The 27,898-nt window shown below is 34.0% G+C and overlaps 1 protein-coding gene across 13 annotated transcripts in view; it reads left to right on the top strand.

The window, feature by feature from the left end:
* RELCH (RAB11 binding and LisH domain, coiled-coil and HEAT repeat containing) overlaps positions 1 to 27,898 on the top strand; it is a 121,476-nt gene that overhangs the window by 38,896 nt on the left and 54,682 nt on the right. For 7 of the 13 annotated variants that reach the window (XM_011733313.3, XM_011733315.3, XM_011733314.3 and 4 more), the window contains 8 exons: positions 1,989 to 2,192; positions 2,298 to 2,389; positions 3,002 to 3,295; positions 5,891 to 5,966; positions 6,980 to 7,075; positions 7,225 to 7,248; positions 19,719 to 19,831; positions 26,629 to 26,719. In XM_011733313.3, coding sequence (XP_011731615.1) covers positions 1,989 to 2,192; positions 2,298 to 2,389; positions 3,002 to 3,295; positions 5,891 to 5,966; positions 6,980 to 7,075; positions 7,225 to 7,248; positions 19,719 to 19,831; positions 26,629 to 26,719 — 990 coding nt within the window. Of the gene's footprint in view, positions 1 to 1,988; positions 2,193 to 2,297; positions 2,390 to 3,001; positions 3,296 to 5,890; positions 5,967 to 6,979; positions 7,076 to 7,224; positions 7,249 to 19,718; positions 19,832 to 20,016; positions 20,925 to 26,628; positions 26,720 to 27,898 lie in introns of those variants that run through there. The other 6 variants (XR_003016916.2, XM_011733318.3, XM_011733317.3 and 3 more) reach the window with 2 other exon arrangements.

The raw sequence follows: 27,898 nt of genomic DNA, 5'->3' as shown, positions 1-27,898 counted from the left end.
GATTTGCTCTCATCAAAATTAATAACTTCTGCTCTTTGGAAGCCACTTTTAAGTGAATGAGAAGACCGAGAGGGTGAAAATATTGCAAGTAACATATCTGATAAAGGAGTTATATCCAAAATGTATAAAGTACTCTCTAAACTTAATAACAGGAAATTAATCCATTTTTTAAAAGAATGGACAAAAAATTTAAACAGGTGCTTCACCAAGGAAGTTATATAGATGGAAAATAAGCACGTGAAAAAGATTCTCAACATTTGTATTCATTAGAGAAATGCAAATTCAATCACACTGAGATACCACAACACATTAATTGGAATGTTTAGCTAAGACTGTATGAAGTTTTGGCAAGGATAATGGAGCCACTAGAAATTATTTCTAGTTCTAAGCTCAAGGTAGATACGTCTTAAATTTTGGATGAATGATAGATAAATGGACATTTGAATTATGTGTGATGTTCATTTAATAAGTTTTTTCTTTTTTTTAAGCTAAAAGTTGTTTAGTTCTTGTTGTGGGCCAAGCACTGTGTTAAGGCTTTTATATACATTTAATTTATCCTTACAAAAACGCTAAGAGGTAATAAATATTTTACCCATTTTACAGATGACCAGTTTAAGCCTCCCTCAAATTAATTTGTAACAGTGATAGTGGAGAAAGATACAAATTTCATACTTCATGTGGTTTTCTCTAAAGCCCCCCACTTGTAATACTCATATCTGCCTCAGGTTTAGTCCTCAATAATAGCTATCTCATTATTCAAATAAACCATCAAAGGAATAAGAATATCACATTTAGAATGTTCAAATTAGTATGTCAATTTCTCATGGAGGTTCTCATAGGTTATAATATATCAAATTAGTACTAAATTCTGATATAGTGGAGGAAGATAGAATGGTGAGACAATGTGTTTACATGCAGTTGATTACTCAGCAACTTTATAAAGCTCTTCTGAAGATCTTTGCCTATAGAATGCTTAAGTTGCTATGCTTTTTTCTACTTTTAATAAAACTGTGTTAGAGTTAATAAAACTGTTGAACATGTTTTAATACACAACAAATTGAAGAGTAGCTATTTGGATTCTGAAAATTGCCAGAAGCATTTTTAATAATATGAATTATATTCAAACATTTATAGCAAGAAGACATGCTGATTAAATTGTTTCCTCGCCCACTAGAGATTACACTAATGTATTAAGTTGGAGTAATAAAGGAAGAACAAAATTGATTTCTTTGAGTTTACTTATAACCTATAAATAATAGGTACAATTTATGTACTGAGACTTCCTTAATCTAGACATGTTTTATGATGTCATGCAAATATTTGAGCATGTTTTATGAGCTTAAAGTTAATATAAAACAAAGTAAAAGGAGTTTATATTTTTAAGAGATATAATAAAAAATTGTGTAACATTTTGATACCTAAGACAATTAAACCTATTTATATAGAAGCTGAGGAAACTTACAAGAATAATATTGGATAGTGGAAAGTATAAAATAAATTTAAGAATGTTATTTACTAACTTGGAACATACACTTTGATATTATAACAAAATTATGATTATATTGGGTTTTCAATATATTCACAGAGGCTGACTGTGGTGGCTCACACCTGTAATCTCAACACTTTGGGAGGCCAAGGTGGGAGGATTGCTTAAAGCAAGGTGTTTGAGACCATCCTGGGCAACAAAGCAAGACCCCATCTCTACAAAAAAAATGTTTCTTAATTGGTTCGGCATGGTGGCGGGTGTTTGTAGTTTCAGCTACTTGGGAGGCTGAGGTGGGAGGCTCACTTGAGCCCAGGAGTTTGAGGCTACAGTGAGCTGTCTATGATTGTGCCACTGTACTCCAGCCTGCATGACACAGCAGGACCTTGTCTAAAAAACAAAACAAAAACAAAAACAAGGTATTAGCAGTAATAATATGAATTTCAAAAATGCAAGATAAAATTTCCTCGAATATTTTTTTATGTTATCATTTTTTATCTTTTAGGATTTTGAATTATGGGATGATGTAGGATTAAACATTCCAAAACCTCCAGACTTATTGCAACTCTACCGAGATTTTGGAAATCATCAAGTGACTGGAAAAGATCTTGTAGATGTGGCCAGTGGAGTAGAAGAAGATGAATTAGAGGCCCTTACACCAATTATAAGCAACCTTCCTCCAACTCTTGAAACTCCCCAGCCTGCAGAGGTGAGAGATAGCAACTAATTAGTCAAGTCCACAAAAAGTATTTAAACTATGTAAAAGCATACAGTGAGATCTTGAGTTTCTGTTTTTCTCCTGTTTTGATTTTAGAACTCCATGTTAGTACAGAAATTAGAAGATAAAATTAGTTTGTTAAATAGTGAGAAGTGGTCATTGATGGAGCAAATCAGAAGACTTAAAAGGTGAGTACTTGATCATCATTCCTAAAAATCCTCTTAAGGTGTTTAAAGGTATTGGCAAGTTATGCAAATATAGGAAACAATATTCCAGTTGTAAGGCATAATGGCTTCACATTTTAATACTTCTGAAAGAAAGTTTTATAATTGTTTAATATATTTAAAATAGTAATAGGTATTTTTTCCCAAAACAAGTTACTAAATCAATATGGTGATCTTACAATCAATTGTGTCTTGACACTAAGAAATAAGATATTTTGATTTCTCCTTCATTAGTTGTACGTATTTCCCATTCATTATTCCGTTTAGTTCTTATAATAATTCTGTGGGTTTGAGGGAGTTATTCCCAGTTTGCAAATGAATAAAAGAAATTTAAGTGCCAATCAAAAGCAGGGTTTTTAAGGCCATTTTTATGCTTCATTCTTAAGTTTATAGCTACATTTTTAGGTATATGAAGCATCAGTGAATATTGCATAAAAAAGATTTATCACTTGCCAACCATTTGCTACTAATACTTTTAAATATACTTTTAAAACATTAAACCCATTATGAGTTTTATGCTAGTTTTCAAAAACACAGTTGTCCTCTGGTGACTTCTCTTAATTTCTCTTTCTACAGTGAAATGGACTTCCTCAAAAATGAACACTTTGCCATCCCAGCAGTTTGTGACTCTGTTCAGCCTTCTTTGGATCAGTTGCCCCACAAAGACTCTGAGGACAGTGGACAGCATCCAGATGTAAATAGTTCAGACAAGGGGAAAAACACAGACATCCATCTTTCAATATCAGATGAAACTGATTCCACTATTCCTAAAGAGAATTCCCCAAATTCATTCCCCAGGAGAGAAAGAGAAGGAATGCCACCTTCTTCTCCATCAAGTAAAAACACAGTTCATTTTGATAAACCCAATAGGTTAGTATGCCTCCTATATTTTGAAATGCATCTTTTAGCTATTTAGTGTGTGTCAAATGGGAAGAGCTACTGTTTTTATTTAAACTGCTTTTTGTAGATCAAATATATGAATTTTTATATTTAACATGAACTTAACACATAGCAAAGTAGTTGTCACAAAAAAGTCACAAAATTATTAGTTACTAAATTAAATTAAATCAAAAAGGAATTACCCATGAATGGGCTAGGTTCTATCTTAGCTAAGTACTTAAACCCATAACTAATATGTTATTACTGTGTGCTACAAACACCCAGTGCTTTTTTCTGTATCCTTTAGTCATTATCAGACTCAGAGGAATATTTTGGTGCTGCATAGTTGCCTATGTTAAAGAAGGAATAATTTTTGCTCCTAGTTTTTTTGGTTTTTTTTTTTTTTGGTCTATCTGCCTCCATTACAAATATTACATCATTAGTATTCTTTTAATTCATATGTTTAATTTATATTGGGTTACAGAATTCACAGATGACAAAAACCATGGTCCCTGTACTTTGTGATTATGTTTCTTAGTGGAGGGGACAAAATATAATTTTAAAACTCTTAGATTATAATTAAAAAATACTTTTAAGAAAGGAATATTACTGAGCTCTTTTTATATGTTACACAGAATTCTCAATGCTTTATGTATATTAACTCATTTAAGTCTTATGGTGCATTTTCAGCCACAAGGTCATACTTCATTTCCTATTAAATAGGGAGATGTTATGCCTACTATGAGCGTGTAATAGAAAAGCACAACTAATTTGCTTCAGACTTATAGGTCCTCATTATTACTAAGAAGTATTGGATTTTTATTTAAGTAAAGCTTTTCACTCATGAACCACAACTTTTTCTGTGTATAGTAGGGGTGTGTGTGTGTGCGTGTCTGTCTGTCTGTCTGTCTGTGTTGGTCACAGAATTGAAACAGACATGGCCCAAACCTCAAACTTTATAGTACGAGAGAGACAGACAAGTGATAACAGTAAGGTATGAAAAGTAGTATAACAAAATAAGTTCAGCTTGCTTTGGGAACATGTAATCAAGGCACTAACCTAGTCTTCAGAGCAGGAAGGTTTCATAGAAGTGTCATCCAAGATTTGAAAACTATGTAAGAGTTAACAAGCAAAGAGGTAAAAGAAAGAGTGTTCCCACGTGCACAAACAAAACAGTGCTTTAGGGGAACAAAGAAGGACTTAGTAAGGCTTAAGCAAATAATGCTAGTGAAAGGAAGGATAGAAGACAAAGTTGGAGAAATAAGCAAAGTCTAAGAAGTCATGTAAGCTTGCATTAATTCATTCTAGAGGTTGGGACATGATGGTATCTAAGCTTTAGAAAGGGTCCTCTGAGCTAGAGGTAATTGGAAGGTAGCAAGACTGGGAGCAAGGAAACTATACGGGTGTATGTTGGAAGAACCCAAGTAAGAAATGATGGAGGCCTGTTCTATATTGAAACATTGGTAATGGGAAGGGAAAGAAGTATATGGATCTGCAAGATTATTAGAATCTGCAAGATTATTAGAAGTTGAAAGACTGAATGGATTTGGGGTAAAAATAAAGGGAAGGAAGCCAGGGACGATGGCATTTGCCTCTAATCCCAGCTACTTAGGAGGCTGAGATGGAAGAATCGCTTGAGCCCAGGAGTTCTAGACAGCATGGGCAATACAGCAAGACCCCATCTCAAAAAAAAGGATCAAGCCTGATTTGAGGTTTCTGACTTGGGCAAGTGGAAGGATTATGGTCCCCCTCTGAGGGAATATGAGAGGAGCATAAAACAGCAAAAGGCTGCTTTGGTACAGTACTCTATAATCATAGAAATTACTGAGCGCCACTTTGTGGTGTATACTAAATAAGCTTTATTATCTAATTATTGGTGTTAGCCTTTTCTTTGCAGATTTAACACATAAAGTACAACTCATAGTCATAATTTCATGAATAATACTACATAGAGACTAGTAGTGTTTTAGAAATATAATGTTTTAACCTCCTTTATTAAACATAAATAGGCTAATATTTTCAACTGCAAACAGAAACTTTCTTTAAAACGAATCATGAATATTGAATGAGCTGCGCCTCCATTTATCTTTAGACTTATTGTATGTGGTTTTCTAATATTCAGATTTATCATTAGCTATATATATCTGCAAAACTTTAATTCCTCTCAGCAATATACCAGGTCAACCTTTGTATCCACTTTACCTTTCTGTTTATCTTTTTGGGACCATGGAGAATTGGGGTTGGAGAAAGTCCTTATTTCCGGTTTTCAAATCAGTTCTATAGTCATTGATCTACTATACCACTTTAGGTTTGATCCACTAACTGTAACTGCCATTTTTTCACATAACATCAAATTACTGCAAGAACACCAGTTACTATTGATTTTTTTTCTCTTAAGTGACCTATATAAGCAAGTTTCTCCAGTGAAGTGTTCTTCAAGTCACTGATGGCTCAGAAATCTGATTAGCATCTGTGGGGTAGGATTAATGCTGGAATGGAAGTTATAATATGTAACTTAAATTTCTCCTTAAATGTCAATGGTAATTATTTGATATTGTCTCTTTTTCATACAACATTTTCTTCTAGGAAATTGTCTCCTGCATTCCATCAAGCACTACTCTCTTTTTGTCGAATGTCAGCAGATAGTCGTTTAGGATACGAGGTAAATTATACCACCTATTTCCACAACTTTTTAAAAACATTCTACTGTTTTTCTTCTTTTTAGTTTCTCTTCTACAGAAGCATCTGTGATAAGGCTATATTTCAAATGCAAATCCATTATTTAAAAGAATGCCGTAAGATATAGTTCCTAACATTTTTAACTTTTAAGTAAAGTAGTTGATTATTTCTGTTTTTTCTATTAACATTGAAGTGACCTTTTATAAACTCTGTTTGTAGTAGTATGTCTAATGATAGCATCTCTTAGATATAATTCAGAAAACCAACTTAAGTGTACACTGTTTATATATTAATTGTCTATTTAAATTACTCCATTATTTTCATTTCATTAGGTGTGGTTATGTCCAATAGTTGAGTTTATTAGCTTGCATATTAGTTTTTCTCAACTATTTTGTATTTATTTTTGCAGATTGGTCTTGAGGGGATATTTTATTATTATTGTTTTTTCTTACCTCTGTACTCACTCCTCCTTTTCTAGCTGTTTTGTGTTTCATTTCACTTGACTTCCCATGGGCTTGTGTTCCACAATGCTATTGAGAATATCACAGAGCTAGTTAGAGGATGGTTTGGATGCACTCTGGCAATCCTCATTGTAAGACTAGATCACTTTCCGTAGCCTACGCCTTGTATTTCCAAGTTCTTTGTACAGATTATCACTATCGCTAATGGTTGTAGCTTTGTGAGCATCTCTTCATGGACAAAAAGAAACATTGAGGCTGCCCTACTCCCGTGCTATCCCCCATACTTGTTCCCAGAAATGAAGCCCATTAGGTCTTCTTGGCTTCACCCTTGATTTTAATGGTATTTTAAATCTGTTTCTAGCCCAAAGAAATATTGATGTTGATTGGAGCACTGTTGCTGTTGTTGTTGTTATTATAAGTTAAAATATTGGAATGTGTGTTTAGAGCAGAGGTGTCAGGACCTAACAAATGAACTTTTCTATATTATTATGCACAGAAGTTCTCCACTATCATCGTTTATTATTTGGTTTTCTAGGTGTCTCGTATTGCAGATAGTGAAAAAAGCGTTATGTTAATGCTGGGACGCTGCCTGCCACACATTGTTCCCAATGTGCTATTGGCAAAGAGGGAGGTAAGACACATAAAAGTATTTTCGTCCCAGTAATCCCATCATGTTGTCCATTTTTTGTCATTTTGAAGTTGAGTGTTATATTTTTATTTTCTTAAAGTCTATTACTTGCAATCATATTCTTACTTTTGTGCATGCATCTCTGCTCCTAGAGAATGGTTTTACACCTCTGTCAGGTGAGTTCAGTAAAACTGCATGGTATTCATGTTTTTCCAATTTTGCTTAAAGCATTGTTAGCTTCTGCAGCACTAACTATTACTGTAGGTCCATTTATGTGCCATGAACACTGTCTGGTTTTTACATTACCAGTTAACTAATTATCTGTGCTCTTGGTATGATATGCTTCATTTGTCTACAGAAATGGACACTCTTTGTACTGAAAATTAACAGGGATGAATAATATAACACTAGTCATAAATGTACTTACAGTTGCTGATTATAAATGTGTTATTATGCTCATTTGGCAATAAATCACATTTCTCTTACGATACGATAGTTGTCATATTGACTGCAACAACTTTTTAAAGTACCTTTTTTATTTTTCTTACAGTTAACCAGTTATTGACAGATGCTTTAAGTATCCAAAATACATTTGCAAATATATTTGAGTCCACATAGCCTATGTTATGATCCATAAACACTATAGGAAGTTATCTTTATGGTTGTATTTATAAATTATTATTAAATATAGTTATATTTAGTCAATAAAAGATTAATGAGAAGTTATCTATAGTCTCATTTAAATGACAGTGGATGATTTATTTGCAGATAATTTAAATTATTTTATTGAATTCTGTTTTTGAGATAAAATTTTTGATCAAAAAAATTTTATAAAGAATAGATGAAGAATATTTTAGAGTGTATCATGTAACTTTCTATTGTCATTTTCTTAATATTTACCACTGATTTTACTCATAGTTTCTGGGACCTACAGTACATATAGGTACATAATGCATTGGCAAAACCCATTTAAAGCTTATTTTCAATTATCCATTTAGCACAAGAAATTAGTACTGATCCTCAAGAAAACATGTAGAGCTTTAAAATTTTTTATCCCCATAGGTATTTTTAATAAAAACAATTAAAAAGATTATTTTCCTACTGATGGCTTTATTTTTACCTAATTATTTTAAAATAGTCATAAGATATTAATAAGTATGGAAAGTCTTATATGTCTTGAAGGATCAGTGTCCAATTTCAGATTGTTTTGCAGTTCTGCCTGGCAGAATGGTGTTTGAGCTTCTTTTCCTTTTTTAGCTTGTAACATAATCCATGTAATGTGTTAACGTTTGCATCCCTTTTACTGTATTTCCTTAATATCATCTTTAGAGTATTACAGAAATCTAATTATTATGAAATTCAGTTTTAGCTTTTTTATTTTAATTTGTCATATTATCATAAAAGACTACCACTAAAATCTGATTGTACTGCATGAAATATTTATAAATTTGCATCATCAGTAATCAGATACGTTATACATACAGATTATATACATATATGCACACATAGAACTAATTTGTGGTATGATGTTTACTTTTCTGGCTGATTTTAAATTTTTTATAATTAAAAGTATATAATTTCATGAAAAACTGATCATCTATCTTTGTTCATTTAATTATTTGTATGTTTTATCAGAAAAGTTGCCATTTATAATAAAATGAAATTGTATTTCCTCAAAATTAAATTGATAAATAATGAAACATGTCTTAGAGTATTTAAAATCAACCCCTAGGCGTAAAAGAACAAAACATTTTTTCATTACATCTCTTGATATTGAATTACTTTTTGATATTTCACCCCTATTTCTTCTTATAAATCTAAATATCTCTCTCTATGGGGAGACAGAGTTGTTGTTTTTTCATTTTGTTTTGTTTTTTGGGGTTTTTTTATTTGAGGCAGGCTCTCGCGCTGTCACTCAGGCTGGAGTACAGTGGCACAGTCATGGTTCACTATAGCCTCAAACTCCGGGTCTTAAACATTAAATCTACATTTTTATAAAACTCCTGCGATTGAAGGATTAATATTTTGACTTCTTATTTCTCATATTTGGTATACCCCTGTCAGCAAAAGCCTTTTTGTTGGTATTTAAATAAAATTTAAATGTTCTTTAGTAAACTGAACATAGTAATATCTTGGCTGATTAAATAAAGCATTAGAAACAGGGTTTAATGTTTTGATTAATATGTTTACATGGTTTAACTTTTTTTAATGTAAAAAAATGTACAATGAAAATTCCTTTTTTCCTGTCCTTGAGCTTCTGTCCCATATGCAGTCAATTTTGCTAGCTTCTAGCAAATGGTCAAGTCGTTTGACCATTTTTGAATTTGATTGTTTTTCTTCATGTTTTTGAGTTCGGGGTTTTTTATATATTCTGGGTAGTAAACCCTTATCATATATATGATTCGCAAATATTTTCTTTCATCCTGTAGGTTTTCTTTTTACACTCTTGACCATATCCTTTGATGGGCAAGTGTTTTCCATTTTTATGAAATCTGATTTATCCATTTTTTTCTCATGTTGTTTGTGCCTTAAGTATCAATTTTAAGAAACCATTGCCAAATCAATCAGTGTTATAGAAGATATATATATGTATATGAATATATATAAGAGCTAAAGCTATAAAACATTTTTTATATATATTTAGGTCAATGATTCATTTTGAGTTAATTTTTATATATGGAGTGAAACAGGGTCTAACTTTATTCTTTTCATATGGCTATCCAGTTATCCAGAAACATTTGTTCAAGATAAAAAATTTCCTCTTTTGAAGAGTCTTGCTACTTTTGTTAAAAATCAGTTGGGCCTAGATTCTTCGGGTTTATTTCTGGACTTTCAGTTCTGTTCCATTGGTCTGTATGTCTAGCCATATGCCACTACCACACTGTTTTGATAACTGTTGTTTGTAGTCAGTTTTGAAATTGGGACATATGAGTCCTCTAACTGCACTTCACTATTGTCTGCTCAGGGTCCCTTGCAGTTCCATATGAATTTGATGCTCAGCTTTTCACTTCTGCAGAACAGGTCACTGAAATCTTTATAGAGATTACATTAAATTTATAGATCTCTTTGGGAGTATTGTCATCCTAACAACATTAAGTTTTCCAGTTCACGGACGTGGAATGTCTTTTTGTTTTTAGATCTTTAATTTCTTTCAGTAATATTTTGTAGTTTTCAGTGTACAGTTCTTTCACTTCTGTGGCTAAATTTATTCCTAGGTATTTTGTTCTCTTGGATGATATTGTAAATGGAATTGTTCTTTTAATTTTCTTTTCAAAAAAGGAAAGATTTATCCTGATTTATCAAAACAACACTGGTCATTGTGTGTTGATCTTAAATCTTGCAACTTTGCTGCATTTGCTTATTAACTCTAATCATTTTTTATGGGTTCTATGATATTTTCTACATATATAGAATCGTGTCATCTGCACGTAGAGAGATAGTTTTGCTTCTTCTTTACCATTTAGATGGCTTTTATTTTTTCCTGTTGCTTAGTTGCTCTAGCTAGAACTTCCAGTACAATTTGGATGGTAATGTTTTGAGAAAGCAGATACCCTTGCCTTGTTTCTGATCTTACAGGAAAGCTTCAATCTTTCACCATTGACTATGATGTTTGCTATAGAATTTTTATAAATGCCCTTTGTCGTATTAAGGAAGTTTCCTTTTATCCCTAGTTTGCTAAATGTTCTTATAAAATGGCATTGAATTTGCCACATGCTTTTTCTGCACCTGTTAAGATGATAATGTGATTTTCCCCCTTCGTTCTACTGTTATATGCCTGCGTTATTAATACATTGCCTAATTTTATGTTAATCCACCCTCGCATTCATGAGATACATCCCATTTGGTGTTGGTTTATAAACCTTCTAATGTGCTTTTGGATCTGTTGTTAGTATTTTGTTGAGTATTTTTGTGTCTATATTAATAAGGGATACTGTTCTGTGGTTGTTTTCTTATTTTGTGTTTTGGTATTTGGTATTGGTTTTGGTATTGGGCTAAAGCTGGCTTGATGGGTATAGGAACTCTTCAGTCTGTTTCCTTGTTATATGCCTGTTGGGATTTTCTACTTACTGAATCAGTTTGGTGATTTCTGTGATTCTAGGAATTAGTTCATTTCATCTTGATTATCTGATTTGTTGATGAGCAGTTGTTCATAGTATTAACTTATTTCTTTTAATTTCTGTAACGTCGGTACTAACATCCCTGCTTTCATTTCTGATCCTAGTTATTTGCATCTTCTCTCTTTTTCAGTCAGTCTAGCTAAACGTTTGTCAATTTTGTTTCTCTTTTCAAGAACCAACTTTTGATTTTGTTAATTCTCTTCATTGTTTTTCTAGTCGATGTTTCATTTATCTCTGCTCTAATCTTTATTATTTCTTTCCTTCTGCTGGCCTTGGGTTTAGTTTGATCTTTCTGTAGTTCCATAAGACATTGAATTACTGACTTGAGATCTTTTTAAATACAGGTATTTATAGCTATAAATTTCCCTCTGAGTACTGCTTTTGCTATATCCCATTAGTTTTGGTATATTGTTTTCATTTTCATTCATCTCAATGTTTTCTCGTTTACTTCATGATTTCTTCCTTGACCTATTGCTTATTTAAGAGCATGTTGTTTAATAGCCACATATTCATGGATGTTCCATTTTTCTTATGTTACTGATTCTTAATTTCATTCAATTATAGTCAGAGAAATACTTTATATGTTTTTGATCTTTTAAACTTACTAAGAATTACCTTTGCCTAACTTATGGTCTGTCCTGGAGAATGTTCTGTGTGCATTTGAGAAGAATATATATTCTGCTGATGTTGAGTGGAGTGTTCTGTATAATTTTATTAGATTTAGTTGTTTTATAAAGTTTGGGTTCTCTATTTCCTTATTGACCTTCTGTCTAGAATTTCTGTGCAGTATGAAAGTAGGGTATTGAAGACTCCAACTATTATTGTAGAACTGTCTTATATTCTTTCAGAGATACTTTGTGCATGTATAAATTCAAATATGTGATCTTTTCCCCATGATTTAAACAAATGATACCATATTCTATGTACTATTCTCTACTTTGCTGTTTTTATACTTAACATTAGATTTTACTTTTTATATCATGATATAAAGAACTTACTATTAGTGTTTTCAAACTTTGACTACACCTTCAGTAAAAAAGATGTTTTACATCATGTATCAGTACGTACTTACATATATAAAACTAAAAGTTTTATAAAACATAGTAAAGACAAGCAATAGCAAACACGATTTTATAAATATTTTGGAAAAGTAAAGAAGAAAATCCTTAAATAAGCAATTAAAAAAGAAAAACATGCTGTTCATGACCCATTCAACTGATTTTGTGACCCACTGTTTTAAAGATAGTATAGGATAAAGATTTAATCAAAGCTGTCCAATAAATTAAACTTTTTTAAATAGAAAGCACGATGAATATAGGTATTAGCATTATTTGTTTTTCTTTAAAACAGGAAAAAGAAAAAAGTAACAACTTTACTCAATCTTCAGGTTACAATTATAATATTTTTTAATTCAGTGTATCTTATTTTAAATCTAAGATGCAATTGGTTGTAACAGTTATGTTTCTTTAAGAAAGAAAAAGAATCCCAATTGAATTATGGCATGCTGTCTATCGTAAGATATACCCATATTTCAAAGATACTAAAGTTTAACAAAAATATATACCTCTTAGGTTTTTTGAAATAATGGTAGTCTCTTTTTACTAACTTATATTTTAAAGTCAAATATTTATCTCTACTGTAATCTTTATTATTTCCTTCTGCTGGCTATGGGTTTAGTTGATCTTTCTGTAGTTCCTTGCCTGTTCATTTTGGGAGACAAAAATAAAAGATGGACTGATTTTTTATATGTGGCTTACATAGCAGTTCATTTTAATGGATTGGTTGAGGAAACTTGAATCTTTTGAGCCAAATTATAGAATAAATATATTTATCATTTGATAAATGTATATAGTAAATAAGCTAAAGTTGTTGGTTTTTCACAATTTCTGCTTTAACCACATTTGAAGAGGAAATTCTATAATTAAAAAATAAAATTTTATGAAAGATTACTTCAAGTAGCATTTTTGGTAATCATATATCAAAATTTAACTTTCAGTTTCATTCTGTGCCAAGGAAATATATTCTATCAGCTAGCTAAGTTGGAAAATCAAAGGAGAAATCTGGGGCTGAGATGGGAGTGGAAAAGAGGAGAGATTTAATAGACACTAGCTTTTGGAATATTGGAAGTCTTCCAAAATTATATTGTGATGATGACTGTACAACTCTGAATATGCTAAAAACCACTGAATATACACTTGAAATGGATGAACTTTATGAAAGATGAAGCATATCTCAATAAAACTGTCATTGAAAAGGCAAAAGAGAAAACCACTTATCTCAGTAAAACTGTAACAAAAAAGTCAAGGGAAAGAACCAATTCCCTAAAAGTTTTTAAAGTAGTTGGTACCTCTACAGTCCTCCCGTCTTATGAGAAACTAGACTTTGATCTTTTGCATTGTCATTCATGTTTCCTTCATGGAAAACTTACGAGTAATGATCACCTCAGAGGATCATAACTCTATGAGATTTATACAGTAGTATAGTGGATAAGTGTAATAAAGGAGATAGGAAGTTTTGACTATCTTCTTTATACCTATGTGATGTTGGCATGTGTGCATACTTAATTTTGTGAGTAAATCACATTTCTTTAGCAATAGTGAGACTTGAGGTAAGGTTATTTAAGTACTTAGGTTTCCTAAAGATTGAGCCCCAGAAATTATAGATATTTAATATTACTAATTCTAAGAATAGGTATTTTTAGCAGCCCTTGAATTGTAAAACTTTTACAGAGGTGAGTAATCTTTTTTTTTTTTTCTTATGTGAGTCTTTGTAATGTCTGTCTTTATTGGGTTTCCTTTTTATATGAACAGGAACATACTGAAAAGTTTCAACTGAAAACTTAAATCAGAGGTTGGACGCTATCTACAGACCAACAAAGGCTCACAGATAGGTTTTGTTTGGCCTGCTCAGTAATGTTAAAAGTGATGTGCTAGTTATCAGACTTTTAAAAACTGATATTTTACCTAAAAATACAAAATTTGGGCTTTTTTTGAAAACTCCTAGTCTGAAGTTTTCCTCCAGTCTAAGAGCACTAGACTTACATTTCCAAACGATTTTTTCAATTGGAGCACAGTTCCTGTCCCCAGTAGGTGGGACATGGGATCTCTAGTTAGCCACAGTTGCTGCCCTACTTTTTAGCCCCTAGTCACTAAAACCCCATGTTAGTACTGTTTATCATCATGTTTACACTATTGTTTTCCTTATACCCTTTATTTTACATGTTTACATTACCTTCTTGACGCTCCTTGTCTGGTACTGATAAACCTTTTGTTTGGATTCCTCCATGCCTTCTGTGCTATGTATTAAATTTTATACACTTGTATCTTGGCTGATCCGTACCCTAATTTTCACATTATATCCAAATGTAATATATATTTGGATAGAAATATATTTGGATATAGTGTAATGTGACAATTAGGGTACGGATCAGCCAAGATACAAGTGTAGCTTGTATCTTGACACTAAAAGTAAAATAATGTCTCATTATATTTGGATATAATCAAAATAAAAATCCAAATAAAATAATAAGTAAATATGATATCACATTATATTTGTATATAATCTTGACAATTAGAGTACTGATAAGCCAAGGATATCTTAGCTGCTTTGAAACAGATATTTCTATATTTCTTATTGTCTTTCCTTCCTTCTTCAGTCATTTCTACTCCACCCCCAATTGTTTTCAGCATAGATTCTTTCCTTTGGATTGTGCAAAAGAATTATCTCGATTTGTTTAAATATAGATATTAAATATTGAAATTTAAATTTCAAAAGATTACCATTGACTCAAAGAAAACCATTTTCTTTTTTTATTTTTTTGGATCACAGGGTCTCACTCTGTCACCCAGGCTGGAGTGCAGTGGCGCAATCACAGCTCACTGCAGCCTTGACCTTCTGGCCTCAATAGATCCTCCTACCTCAGCCTCCCAAGTAACTGTGACTACAGGTGCACAGCACCACACCCAGCTAATTTTTGTATTTTTGGTAGAGGTGGGGTTTTGCCATCTTGCCCAGGCTAGTTTCGAATTCCAGTCCTCGTCTATTAATGAAATCTAAAAATCCTAGAAATTCTGCAGTAGGATTACTATACTGATTTTCTCTTTAATGATCATAGACACTCTTAAATATTTCACTTCAATACACATTACTGAGTACTCTCTATGTTGCCAAATCATGTTTTAAAATATTAAAGATTCCTATTGCTGAAAGTATGGATATATTAGCTGGGCACAGTGACACATAGTTCCAGCTACTCAGGAGGCTGAGGCAGGAGGATCTTGTGGAGTTCTAAATAAGGAGTGGGAGTTGGCCTGGCGAGACTGAGGGAAAGCAGAAAAAGAAAGTGGATAAGCTGGCCGGGCACGGTGGCTCAAGCCTGTAATCCCAGCACTTTAGGAGGCCGAGACGGACGGATCACGAGGTCAGGAGATCCAGACCATCTTGGCTAACACGGTGAAACCCCGCCTCTACTAAAAAATACAAAAAAAAAAAACTAGCCGGGCGAGGTGGCGGGCGTCTGTAGTCCCAGCTACTCGGGAGGTTGAGGCAGGAGAATGGCGTGAACCCAGGAGGCGGAGCTTGCAGTGAGCTGAGATCCGGCCACTGCACTCCAGCCTGGGCGACAGAGCAAGACTCCGTCTGAAAAAAAAAAAAGAAAGTGGATAAGCTGTAAGTCTGCTTTTCTTCATGGTCCAGGACACGTAGCCCTCCTATACAAATAACTCACGGTTTTCCTGCTCCAAGCTATCACCAGACACCTCAGCCAATAGAAAAATGCAAGTTAGCTCACTGCAACCTTGGCTTTATCAGTACTGCACAAAGCCCTCTTCAGCACACAGCATGAGCACCAGCAACTTTTTGTCTCCTTGCAGTTAGCTCCTGTCTTGCTGGTCTGCCCTTTCCTTTCTTGCAATGTATTTTCCTACTTTGTCTAATAAATCTGCCTTTCTTTACCCACAACTGTCTTGGCAAATTATTTTTACTGCTCAGAGCAACATCAGCCCCCGATAGTCACTGCCCTCAACAGATCTCCTGAGCCCAGGAGTTTGGGGCAGTAGTGTGCTACGATCACGCCTGTGAATAGCCAACTGCCTTCAAGCCTGGGCAATATAAAAAGACCCAGTCTCTTAATAAAAAGAAGGAAATGCGGACACATAAGTTTATTATGTGAAGCAGAAAAATTACCTCTTGGATCTGATATTACCCAAGTCATAGGTATTTTCTTACCATGGTTATTATTTTAATATTACATGAGATATTAAATCTAATATGCCTAAGGATTTTTTACTGCTCTATTATTCTCATTTACATTTAGTCTTTCAAAGATATTTTTAGAACACCTTGTCTTCTGATGGAAATTTAATCACCATTTTTTAAATGCTGTATTCAGAATTATAAAGAAAGTTTTAAGACTGTACTTTTTCAGTGTGAGAGGTGATGCCAAAGGGAGAAGATTGATTCAAGTCTATTAACTTATGAATAGTCTGAAAATGGTAAATACAAACTTAGTAAATTCTGGTGTGGATTTATTAGTGTTTCAAAGGCTTGAAAGATGAATTTACAATAAATGGGAATAAGTAACATAACAGACATATACTTATGGAATCTATTATTTTATTTTAATAGCAATACAAATAAAAGTTATAAATAAATGGATAATGGAGAAATTAGCAGATTTGGGGCCAGTCTCAATCTAGCAATTATCCTAATCGTGTCCTTGCTGGCTCTGTCAGAAACAGACCACTCTTTCTGCATGTTTCTTCCTCACTTACTGGACCTCTTCTCAGCTCTGTGTTGCTGTAAGAGGAAGAAGCCATCTGGCATCCTTTACACTCTGAGTTGTAACTGCCATAGCCGTAATGTGCCAAGGTGGACCACTCTTGTTGGCATGGAATAGCAACCAAAAATTATTGGCAATGACTTCCCATATGTTGTTAATTTGCCGGCAAGAAATAAAAGCTGATGGCAATATCAATTATTACTGTGATTAAGAAAAGTGAAAAGTATTTTTTTCAAAGTCCTAAATTCACAGAAATTTAAGGTTCAAGGAGACAAGGACTCACAAATACTTTCCTTCTAATATGTCAGTTTGAATTGATTCGTAGCGACTGCTGTGTTGAACAGGCTTTTTTAGGCCATCTTTGCTTTCAGAAGGAAAAATTATCAGCAATAGATAAATTGCAGAATGTCTGTGAAGTGTTTTCCATTTGTGCATTAATCTGAATTCCTACATGTTTCACTTTAAGAAACTGAAAGAGAAATTTGTGCTTTTCTTTAGTTTCTTTGGTACTAAGGAGTAAACCAAGGTAAGAACTCTTTCAGCTCCTGGGCCAGAGTTCTCAGTTTGGCACATCTGTAGCCATATTTCAGTTAAAATATTGTCCATATTAATGTATGACTTAAACTTCCTCCTTGATTAAGGATCACTAAGCCTCATGATAAAAAAGAAAAAGAAAATAAAATATAAGGCATAAAGGATGAAGAGCAACACAGTTGTTTTTGTATGCTGGTTTTTGAGATGAAGTAAAAGATTATACTCTACATTTTAAGTGTGTGTGTGTGTGTTAGCAATTATAGCTGCTATCTTAACCTCATTTCATAACTTTAAACAGTATGAGAAGTATACATGTAGAGATGATGGGAAAGCAGGAAGGGGGATTAGGAGGAAACAAGATCTGACATGAAGACAAAGTACAAATAAAATTTTTAGGGCCTTTCTTGGTTTTCAGGCATTAGAATAGCTTCTCACTTTTTTAATGCTTCCAGAATAACTACTTTTCATCCTTATGGTTCTACTCTCAGTAGTATACCCTGATGATGCAATGTCTTAGTCCTCTCATTAGTATCATTGCCTCTCAGCAGCCCATATGGAATCAACTAAGGATTAGGGTACTCCTTGCTATTAATGATCTCCTACCCTAATATTGTTAAATTTCCAGCCAGACAGAATATTTACTATTTTGTAAAAGGTTGTTCATTTTCTTCTACAGAATCAGGACTAATCCATCAAGCATTACATTAAACCTCTAGGGAAAACATATAGGATCTATACATATGCTCTGTCTCTCATTCCCAGTGCAAAATTTTTTTTCCTAATTTTTTATTCCTTTTGAATTATTCACTAAGGTAAAACCTAGAGAGGTGCCCAAACAGGAAGACTGAAAATGGCAGAATAAATGTTTCACATTCTTTTTTTCTCAGATACATTCTTAGCTCGTCTTACCTATACCTTTGTAACTTCAAATTTAAGATTTATAATATATAAAGACTTTAGAAATAATAGAGAGAGACTTCTAGTCATACATTTAAGCTTCAGTTTCAACTCTTCGAAAAATCATCTCTTTCTTAGGAAGCATCTTCAAAGTGTGAAAACACTTCAACAGTGTAGACTTTTTATCATGCTTTTCTTCAGGTTACATTATTTTTTTTTAGGTTATATTATTACAGGCAATAATAATCGTACATTATTACATAGTGATCAATTTCTATTTTAAATCTCTTAACAGTTTTCGGTGAGTATCAAGGCAGGTGGGAAAGAAATGGGTGTAGTCATTCTTCCCTTCTTAATTACACCATAGTGATTTCTTTACTATATTTACAAAATATTGTTTTTACAACTTAGAGGATTTCTCACAAAAATAACACCATAGTGATTTCTTTACTATATTTACAAAATATTGTTTTTACAACTTAGAGGATTTCTCACGAAAATATTGTATTACTTTTGGACCATTGTTCTTCTTAGATTTGAAAATCCACTCAAATGAAAAACATTAATATATTTTGAATGTACTTTAGTATAAAGAATTTCATCTTAATTAAAATGTAAAACAACGTAACTAATTTCACGTATTTCTTAGAAATAAACTTTTAGTTCTTACTTTCCTACAAAATGCTGAATTTACCTCTGCATATTGAATGTGAAGAAAACAAAATATTGTTGAAAATTTATATTTCAACATCAAATATTTCTACTGATAACTTTGTAATGGTACTGAGATGATTCAATATCTATGAAAGTGGTCTTTTTAATTAGGCACTGAGTCAAGTGCTAAGGGTACAAAATTATTAGATCTAATCATAAGGACATCATATTGTCCTTATAGAAGTGGGAAGAGTGGTCTTTATTTTTTATTATCTTTTTAAGTTTTAAATTATAGTGGACTTCTGCAACTTTTGTTTAAAAACACTTTCAGAATTAAAATTACAGTGTCAGTATGTCACATAATGGAATGTTATTTAGTGTAAAAGCTAGTGGGCCCTTGGGAAGTGCTAGATTAAAAACCAAGGCTAGTTGAATCTTAAGCAATTTTTGTTAGGTTGTTATTTACATTTCCTCCACAACCAACACATAAACGTTTTAGTGTAAACATCTCTTGAATTACCAACCTTACAAAATTAAAATTTACTCTTTTGTATATTGACGTTTATTTCACTTTAAATGTCCATTTAAGAATATTCTGGAGAAAAAAAAAGAATATTCTGCAATGTGTTTTTATTTGAAATTTTCCACCCTCATATTTCTTTAGGAGTTGATCCCCCTCATATTGTGTACAGCATGTCTACATCCTGAACCTAAAGAGCGAGATCAGCTTCTCCACATACTTTTCAATTTGATCAAGAGGCCAGATGATGAGCAAAGGTGGGTATGATTACATATTTGAAAAAGAATTACAATATGACTTACTGATTTCACTAATTAGGCATCAAGATTAGCATTTTAATGTAAAATGCTTTCTTTCCTTCCAGTATCTATTTTAGCAGCGCTGGAGCATTCCACCATCATGGATTCACTCCTTCATGGTTTCAAAACCTGTGAAAATGCTTTTCAGACTATAATGTCATCATCAGGTTCCCTTTCCTCCTCACCTTCTCTTTTTAAAGAGACCTGGAATTTACTGCAACAAAGAAATAGATAATAGGGAAATCACTCTTAAGAAATTTAGCACATGCATAATAAATAAAACCTAAAACAAAAATAGCTTTCTAAAATATGTATAAATCCTACTAAGATCAGACTACTATAGATCACCTGCTATAATTACTGACAAGTCTCATTGTTTAAATCTTTGAAAAGGAATTCTATACCTTCTCAAAATGTTAAGTTTCAGCCAGGCGCCGTGGCTCATGCCTGTAATCCCAGCACTTTGGGAGGCCAAGGCAGGCGGATCACCTGAGGTCAGGAATTCATGACCAGCCTGGCCTACATGGTGAAACTTCATCTCTTCTGAAAATACAAAAAAATTAGCTGGGCATGGTGGTGGGTGCCTGTAATCCCAGCTACTCAGGAGGCTGAGGCAGGAGAATCGCTTGAACCCAAGAGGTAGAGGTTGCAAATGAGCCGAGAATGCACCATTGCACTCCAGCCTGGGAGACAAGAGTGAACCTCTGTCTCAAAAAAAAAAAAAAAAGTTAAGTTTCTCAAGGTGACTAGACAGATATAGGTACTGAAGGCCATTATCTAAATTATCTTGTATTTTTGAAGGACTAATTCAATTTCTTGCAAAAATGTAAATGTTCTCTGAAAATTGCAAGATAGTTACTTTTGTCTGAAAAAATAATCTGCCATTAATACACTTTTCTGCTTTCTAGTAGAGAAGCATCTACTGCTAATTGATTAGATTATGCCCCAACCCTCTAGTGGAAGGGGGAGGGAGTGAACGTATTCTAGCCAAATCATATGTTGGCTAGAAAACACCTCTTCTCCTCTGTTCTCCAAGCGCAACAAGTTCCAGGTAGGTAGCATAGTAGAAAATTGTACATACCTGATGACCTCCTCAGGCATGCTAATGTTCTCAAATAGAAACCTAACTAACCTTCAGTAAAGCAGATTTTTTAGAAAAGCCCAACTTCATCTGTCTACATATGTTCTCAGTGATATTTTTTATGAATCCTGAGACCTATAAAAGCTCAAAATGCAGATTTTGCATGAAACCATTTATCTTAAAACATTGAGGTGCGGTTTTTATACACAAAACTTTCTATCTTCTTAAGAATTCTGTTCGTATGGCTTATTGCCTAATAATGAGTTTTGATATTCATGTAATCTCAATAAGTGTCTCGTCTTAGAAATATGTGTATATATATTCTATTTTGTTAGATTCTGAGCTACTTCTTAATGTTTACCTTACAATGAGATTCTCCCAACTGAAAGCAAGTGGAATTTATTTTTCTTCAATCTTGGTTGTTGAGAGAGAGAAGTTCTAGTTTAAGGTAGTGATAGGTTGACATTTCTTCTTATTTCCTTCCCAAATTGGAATTTGCTATAAAGACATTTAAAAAGTAAAAAAAACTAACATTTGTGAAAAACAAGTTAACAGTCAGCCATTTGAAGGGCCTGAGAAAATTTTCTGTTACTCTAATTTCATTTAATGAAGCTGGATGAGGAAGACCCTTGTAGTTTTCACTTTGAGAAAAGTATGTTTCAGTTGGCTTACAAGTAAGTAGAATGCACTAAGTCAGACAGACATTATTTTTATCTAAGGCTGTCAGTTATTTCTGTCCTCATTCAGTCTGCTGTCAGTGTTTCTCTTTCTTCATCCATTCAGAGATTGTTATTCCCAGTAAATAAGAAATAGAGGGAGATGGGCAAATGGTATCTTTTATCCTTGAGTATGTGGTTTTACCACAAACAAAGCCAGATGAAGACCAGAAATAGCCCTGGAAGTACATAGTGAGAGTTAGTTTTTTTATATATGATATTTGGCTGAATTAAACTCCAGCCTACTTCAAATCCTGTATAGTACAAATTATCATCATTCTCAAGAGAACTGTGCATTGAGAAAAGGAGAAAAGCACACCTGGATTCAGCAGAACAACATTAAATTATTATCTCTTTAATATATCTGAGATGTCTCTGGGAGTGAAGCTGTTAACTGTGGCTCCTCCCTTTCTCTCAAAATGAACTGGAGCTGTATCAACTTCTCCTTATTAAAGATTAGTCTATAGAAAGCAAAATCCACATGAACCCCATAAAAATTGCACTTTACAGTGAAAACAGCAATTGCGCTAAATTCAGAATAAAGGCATGTCTTAGAAAATGATGTATTACAAGAACCAGAGAAACATTTTGAAACATTATTTAATGGCCTAAAAAAACAGGCAAGAATTCCTGGCTATTATAAACAAGAGAAGGGAGCCAAAAGAAATGTAGGCTTAGAGGAAAAAGATTGTCTGGAATAAGGAGAGCTAGCAGAATGAAAAAAAAAAAAAAATATGCAGTGTTTTCAAATTTATGTTGAAGACAAAGTAATATATTTGAGACTATTGAAAATTGAATCCATGTTTGTTATAAGTGATTTTTTTTTTCTGAGACTGGGTCTCAGTCTGTCTTCCAGGCTGGAGTGCAGAGGCACAATCATGGCTCACTGCAACCTCGTCCTTCCCAGGCTCAGGTGATTCTCCCACCTCCCAAGTAGCCAAGTAGCTGGGACCACAGGCATGCATCACCATGCCCAACTAATGGTTGTGTTTTTTGTAGAGACAGGGTTTCGCCATGTTGCCCAGGCTGGCCTTGAACTCCTGGACTCAAGTGATCTGCCTGCCTGGACTTTGCAAGGTGCTGGGATTACAAGCATGAGCCATGTGCCCAGCTGATAAATTTCAAATCTCAATAAAGCACGGTATTCACTGGCCATTTGCAGAATTGAAGGATTGTTTGCCCAAACTTTCGTGGTCTCAATAATTTCCAGAAACTCTTCAACCATAGCTCATAATGTATCCTGATGCACAAAATGTAAATGTATATGTTCCTACAATATCAGGTCTTGACTTTTCTGTAAAATGTTTTGGAAAACTGCCAGTACCTTTGTGCATGGTATGAATAGTGTTACTCAACAGATTGACAGCCTTAATAGCATTTTGGCATTAATTACTGTTTCACTCAATGTAAGTTCACAAAAATGCATGTATAAAGCTCTATATACATGCTTATAAAAATGCATGTATAAAGTTTCCTCCATAAACTTTGCTGCAACCCTTTAAACTTTTTCCTTATAAAGGCATTGTGATGAACTTAGCAACACATTTTATTCCAGTCATTTTGTTTTAAAATGAGCAAGTTTGTTAATAATCCTCAGAAAGTTGGCTCCAGTAAACTCCCTCAACAGTTAAATCCCAGTTTCTCTTTAATTATGAAAGTCTTTGAAGTTTGAAGTTATATATAAATTAATAGAGGAAACGTTACCCAAATTTTTATAATAAGCAGAGGGAATACTGGCCCCACTCCAATGTTCTGCAATATTTTCATTCTTATTATTCCAATTACTCATTGGTTTTAGTTACCTTTGGACTTTTTTTTTTTTTTTTTTTTTTTTTTTTTTGAGACGGAGTCTCACTCTGTCGCCCAGGCTGGAGTGCAGTGGCCGGATCTCAGCTCACTGCAAGCTCCGCCCCCCGGGTTCACGCCATTTTCCTGCCTCAGGCTCCCGAGTAGCTGGGACTACGGGCGCCCGCCACCTCGCCCGGCTAGTTTTTTGTATTTTTTAGTAGAGACGGGGTTTCACCGTGTTAGCCAGGATGGTCTCGATCTCCTGACCTCGTGATCCGCCTGTCTCGGCCTCCCAAAGTGCTGGGATTACAGGCTTGAGCCACCGTGCCCGGCCCTACCTTTGGACTTCTAATTCACATATTGCTTTGCCTTTATATGTCATGCTTGATTTGTCCTAAACATTCCCCTTTTTCCCACAGATGAACTAGATACATTATGACCTTTTAATGGTTATGCTTTATAGAAAAATAAAGTACTTAATATATGAATGTGTGCATCACTGGGTTATCAGTAAACCATTGCTGTGTGGCTAAAGGGATACGGCATGTTATTTTGGCTAGTCCTGAGTCTAATACCCACAAATAAAGATGCCTGAGTTGAGCATCTACTCAGAGTGATGAGGAGGGCCACAGATCAGTGTGACACATGAGAAGAAAGCAGAATAGGTTTTGATCAAGCAACGATGATAGCTATCTACCTCCAATCATAAAACATTTAAGTATTAAGTGAAGCTGTACAAGTATGGACTTGAACAAAGCATCCTGGATGGGTGGATAGATGGATTAAGCACCAGTTGGATAAAATAAAGCAGTTGAATGGTTTTCTATGTTACAATTTTTATCTTAATGAAAAAATGATTTTTGCTTATACTTTGCAAAATAATAGAATTGTACTTTATGATTTTGTAGCTTTATGTAATTTCAGTACTTGTTTTTCTGACTGATATAATTTTGCCTCTTCTGAGAATACTGAAAAATCATAAATAAGAATGAACTATAAAAGATACCAAGCTTATATTTTAAAATACAGAGAACCCCTCAACTAGGAGAATACAAACACTTCTATAGACTTTGAAATGCTATTACTGAAACTTACATTCTGCGATTATCAAAATATACCTGACCAAGTAGAGAACCTTGCTCTTTTCAGTATCCAGCTAAGGTTAATTTATACCGGCAGCCCTAACATGCAAGTCAACTAGGAATAAGGGAAATTAAATCACTGTATTAGTACCATTCATTGCAAAGTAAAAATTTCCCAAGGACAACTTGGTGGTACTATAGGAAAATTAGTATTTTATTTTTTCCTTTAAAAATACCATTTCCTATCTTGGTAATTTAGTTAATAGTTAAATACAGTTATTATTACATTTTCATTTTTAGATTTTCAAGGCAAAAACCTGATCTTAGAGTCTATTTTCATAAACCTTGCATGTAAAGCTAACAGCTGCCACCTGGTGGCCAAAAGTACTTATTAGCTTTACTTTAGGTCAAGGTGCATCAGGGATCAACACTTAAGTCCACACTTAAATCTACTTTCACCTTACAGAATGCAAAATCTTACTTAGAATTTTATAGTTTTTTTAGTTATAAATCTATCAATTCAAATGAAGATAATGTATTAGTTATTGGTTAACTGTTGTTTTGTAACAAAGTACCTCAAAAGAAAGTGATTTAAAACATCTTTTATCTTACAGTTTCTGTGGGTCAGGAATCTGGGTCCTCTGCTTCAGGGTCTCTTACAAGGCTGTAGTCAAAGGTCGGCGGGGGCTATAGTCATCTCAGGGTTTAGCTGGAGAAGGATTTGCTTTTAATCTTAATCACACAGTTGGTCATTGTCAAGAATCAGTTCCTCAAGGATTGTTAGACTGAGGGCTTCATCTCCTCACTGACTGGTGGCCAGGAACCACCTTTAATTCCTTCCCATATGACTCTTTCCAACATGGCAGCTTGGTTTATCTAAGCATGCCCGCTGAGAAGGCAGTAGAGTCCAGAAAGATGGACATCACAGACTTTTGGTACCTAATCTCAAAATTGACCTCTTACCACTTTGGTCATATTCTGTTCATTAGAGACAAGTCACTAGGTCCAGTGTGCACTCAAAGAGATAGGATCATTGAGAGTCATGTCAGAAACTACCTACCACAGTTATCTTAGGTGTAATACCAAAAATCTGATTCTTAAAATACCCCTTTACTGATATGATAGGTGTAGTTTTTAATTATAGAAACACTGAGAGAATAATCACTGGTTGTTTTAGTGTCTAGAAAGTGAAGTTGTGTAGAAACTGAAGGATTGGGCATATATAATCTCAGAATGTATGTGTGGGAAGGTAATTTGGAAGGTTATGAGATTCAGCCTCATACCTATACAGAAATCCCTTCACAACGTCTGTCACAGGTGGTGTTGTCCCTGCTCGAGTGGCTAATCTTAAGGAACTTAGGCTCTTGGTGGCAGCTTAGGCCATTGTTAGAAAGGTATAATTTTTCTTTTTTTCTTTTTTTTCTTGAGATGGAGTGTCACTCTGTTGCCAGACTGGAGCACAGTGATGCGATCTTGGTGCAGTGCAACCTCCACTTCCCGGGTTCAAGTGATTTCCCTGCCTCAGCCTCCCGAGTAGCTGGGACTATGGGCAGGTGCCACCATGCCCGGCTAATTTTTTTTTAATTTTTATTTTAGTAGAGATGGGGTTTCACCATGTTGGCCAGGGTGGTCTCAATCTCCTGACCTCGTGATCCGCCCGCCTCAGCCTCCCAAAGTGCTGGGATTACAGGCGTGAACTACTGTGCCCGGCCGAAAGGTCTAATTTTTCAAAACCAGATTGTGCAACATGGTGAAACACCATTTCTACCAAAAATATAGAAACTATCTGGGCATGGTGGTGAGCACTTATAGTCCCAGCTACTCGAGAGGCTGAGGTGGGAGGACTGCTTGAGCCTGGGAGGTGGGGGTTGCAGTAAACCAAAATCATGCCACTGTACCCCAATCTGGGTGACAGCCAGACTCTATCTCAAAAAAAAAAAAAAAAAGTCTAATTTGATTATACAAAAATCTTGTTCTGTATGTGAATTTATAGAGATGAGACTTTTTAACCCTTAGTCCTAGTTGTGCTTTCTAATGCAAATATAAGCTGTTTTGTGTTTCGTGTTTTTTTTTTGTATTATTTTTCAGGCAAATGATACTGACAGGTTGTGTGGCATTTGCACGTCATGTTGGACCAACACGTGTAGAAGCTGAACTTTTACCACAGTGTTGGGAACAGGTAAATAACTGTACTGAGTTTTCACCTAGCTATTATAGCCTGATTTCTTAAAAAGATACATAGTTTCCTTTTTAAAGGCGTTTAAGAAATAAATTATGCTGATGTTTCTGTAGCTCAGCACAGTGATTTATTAGTACTTACGAATGCTCTGGGGTGCTCTCCTTTATTCATTCAGTCAACAAATACTTATGAAACACTAATTTCAGTGCCAGGTACTGATGTAGTCACTAGGGATACAGTGGTGAACAAAAGACAAAGACATCCTAATGGTGAAATAAGAGGAAACAAAGAAATGGTCTGCTATTTTGCAGTAATTTATAATATGAAGAAAAATAAAGCAGGATAAGGGCGAGAGAGTGATGGGGAATGCTCTCCTAGGAAGGGTGGTTAGAGAAAGAATCTCTGAGGCAATGATGTTTAAGAAAGAATCTGAATGAAATAAGATGGAACAAGAACAAAGGCCCTGAGGTGGGAGTATACTTGATGCGTTCAAGAAACAGCAAGAAGACGTGTGTGTGTGTGTGTGTGTGTGTGTGTGTGTGTGTGTGTGTGTGTGTGTGTAAATAGAACTATATCTTGTATACTTGTATATATTACACATATACAAAGTGTAAATCTTTGATGTGGGAGGTTTTTGTATTTATACTTGAACTTATTATTTTACTAACAGTGCTTTTGCTTTTATATTGAATTTAAAATTCCAGTCCTCTGTAGAACTCAGAATCATTGACTTTCTAGACTTAATGTTTAGATCATTCAGCACCTCATTTTTCCACCTTAAAAAGATGGGTTTCCTGCTTATGGAGACAAATTACATGGCTTTATTTACAATAGCACAGTCACTTATTCTTAAGAAAAATATTAGTCTCTGGAATATCACTGAAGTATATAGTCATTTATAGTCCTATTCCCAAGTTCTTTGGGCATTCATTTTTTCCACCAAAATAAAGTAGAATCCCCAGATTCAGTAGACAAAGTAAACATTACATGTAGTAATAACCACCTCTCACAATCCCTTATACCGTCTATAAATTACAGTGCATACTAATTTAGGGTGAGGTTCTAATCACTTGATGTCAAAATAACTTGGCTACAATATATCCATACAACTTTCAGTTTACAATTCTATACAGTTAATTGTGCACATTTAATTTTTTATAGTTTTTTTATTTTCTTTTG

The sequence above is a fragment of the Macaca nemestrina genome, chromosome 19, assembly GCF_043159975.1.
Source record: "Macaca nemestrina isolate mMacNem1 chromosome 19, mMacNem.hap1, whole genome shotgun sequence".
NCBI classification, from domain to species: domain Eukaryota; kingdom Metazoa; phylum Chordata; class Mammalia; order Primates; family Cercopithecidae; genus Macaca; species Macaca nemestrina.
Note: the sequence above shows the minus strand (reverse complement) of the source record. Positions and strands in the feature narration are given on the sequence as shown.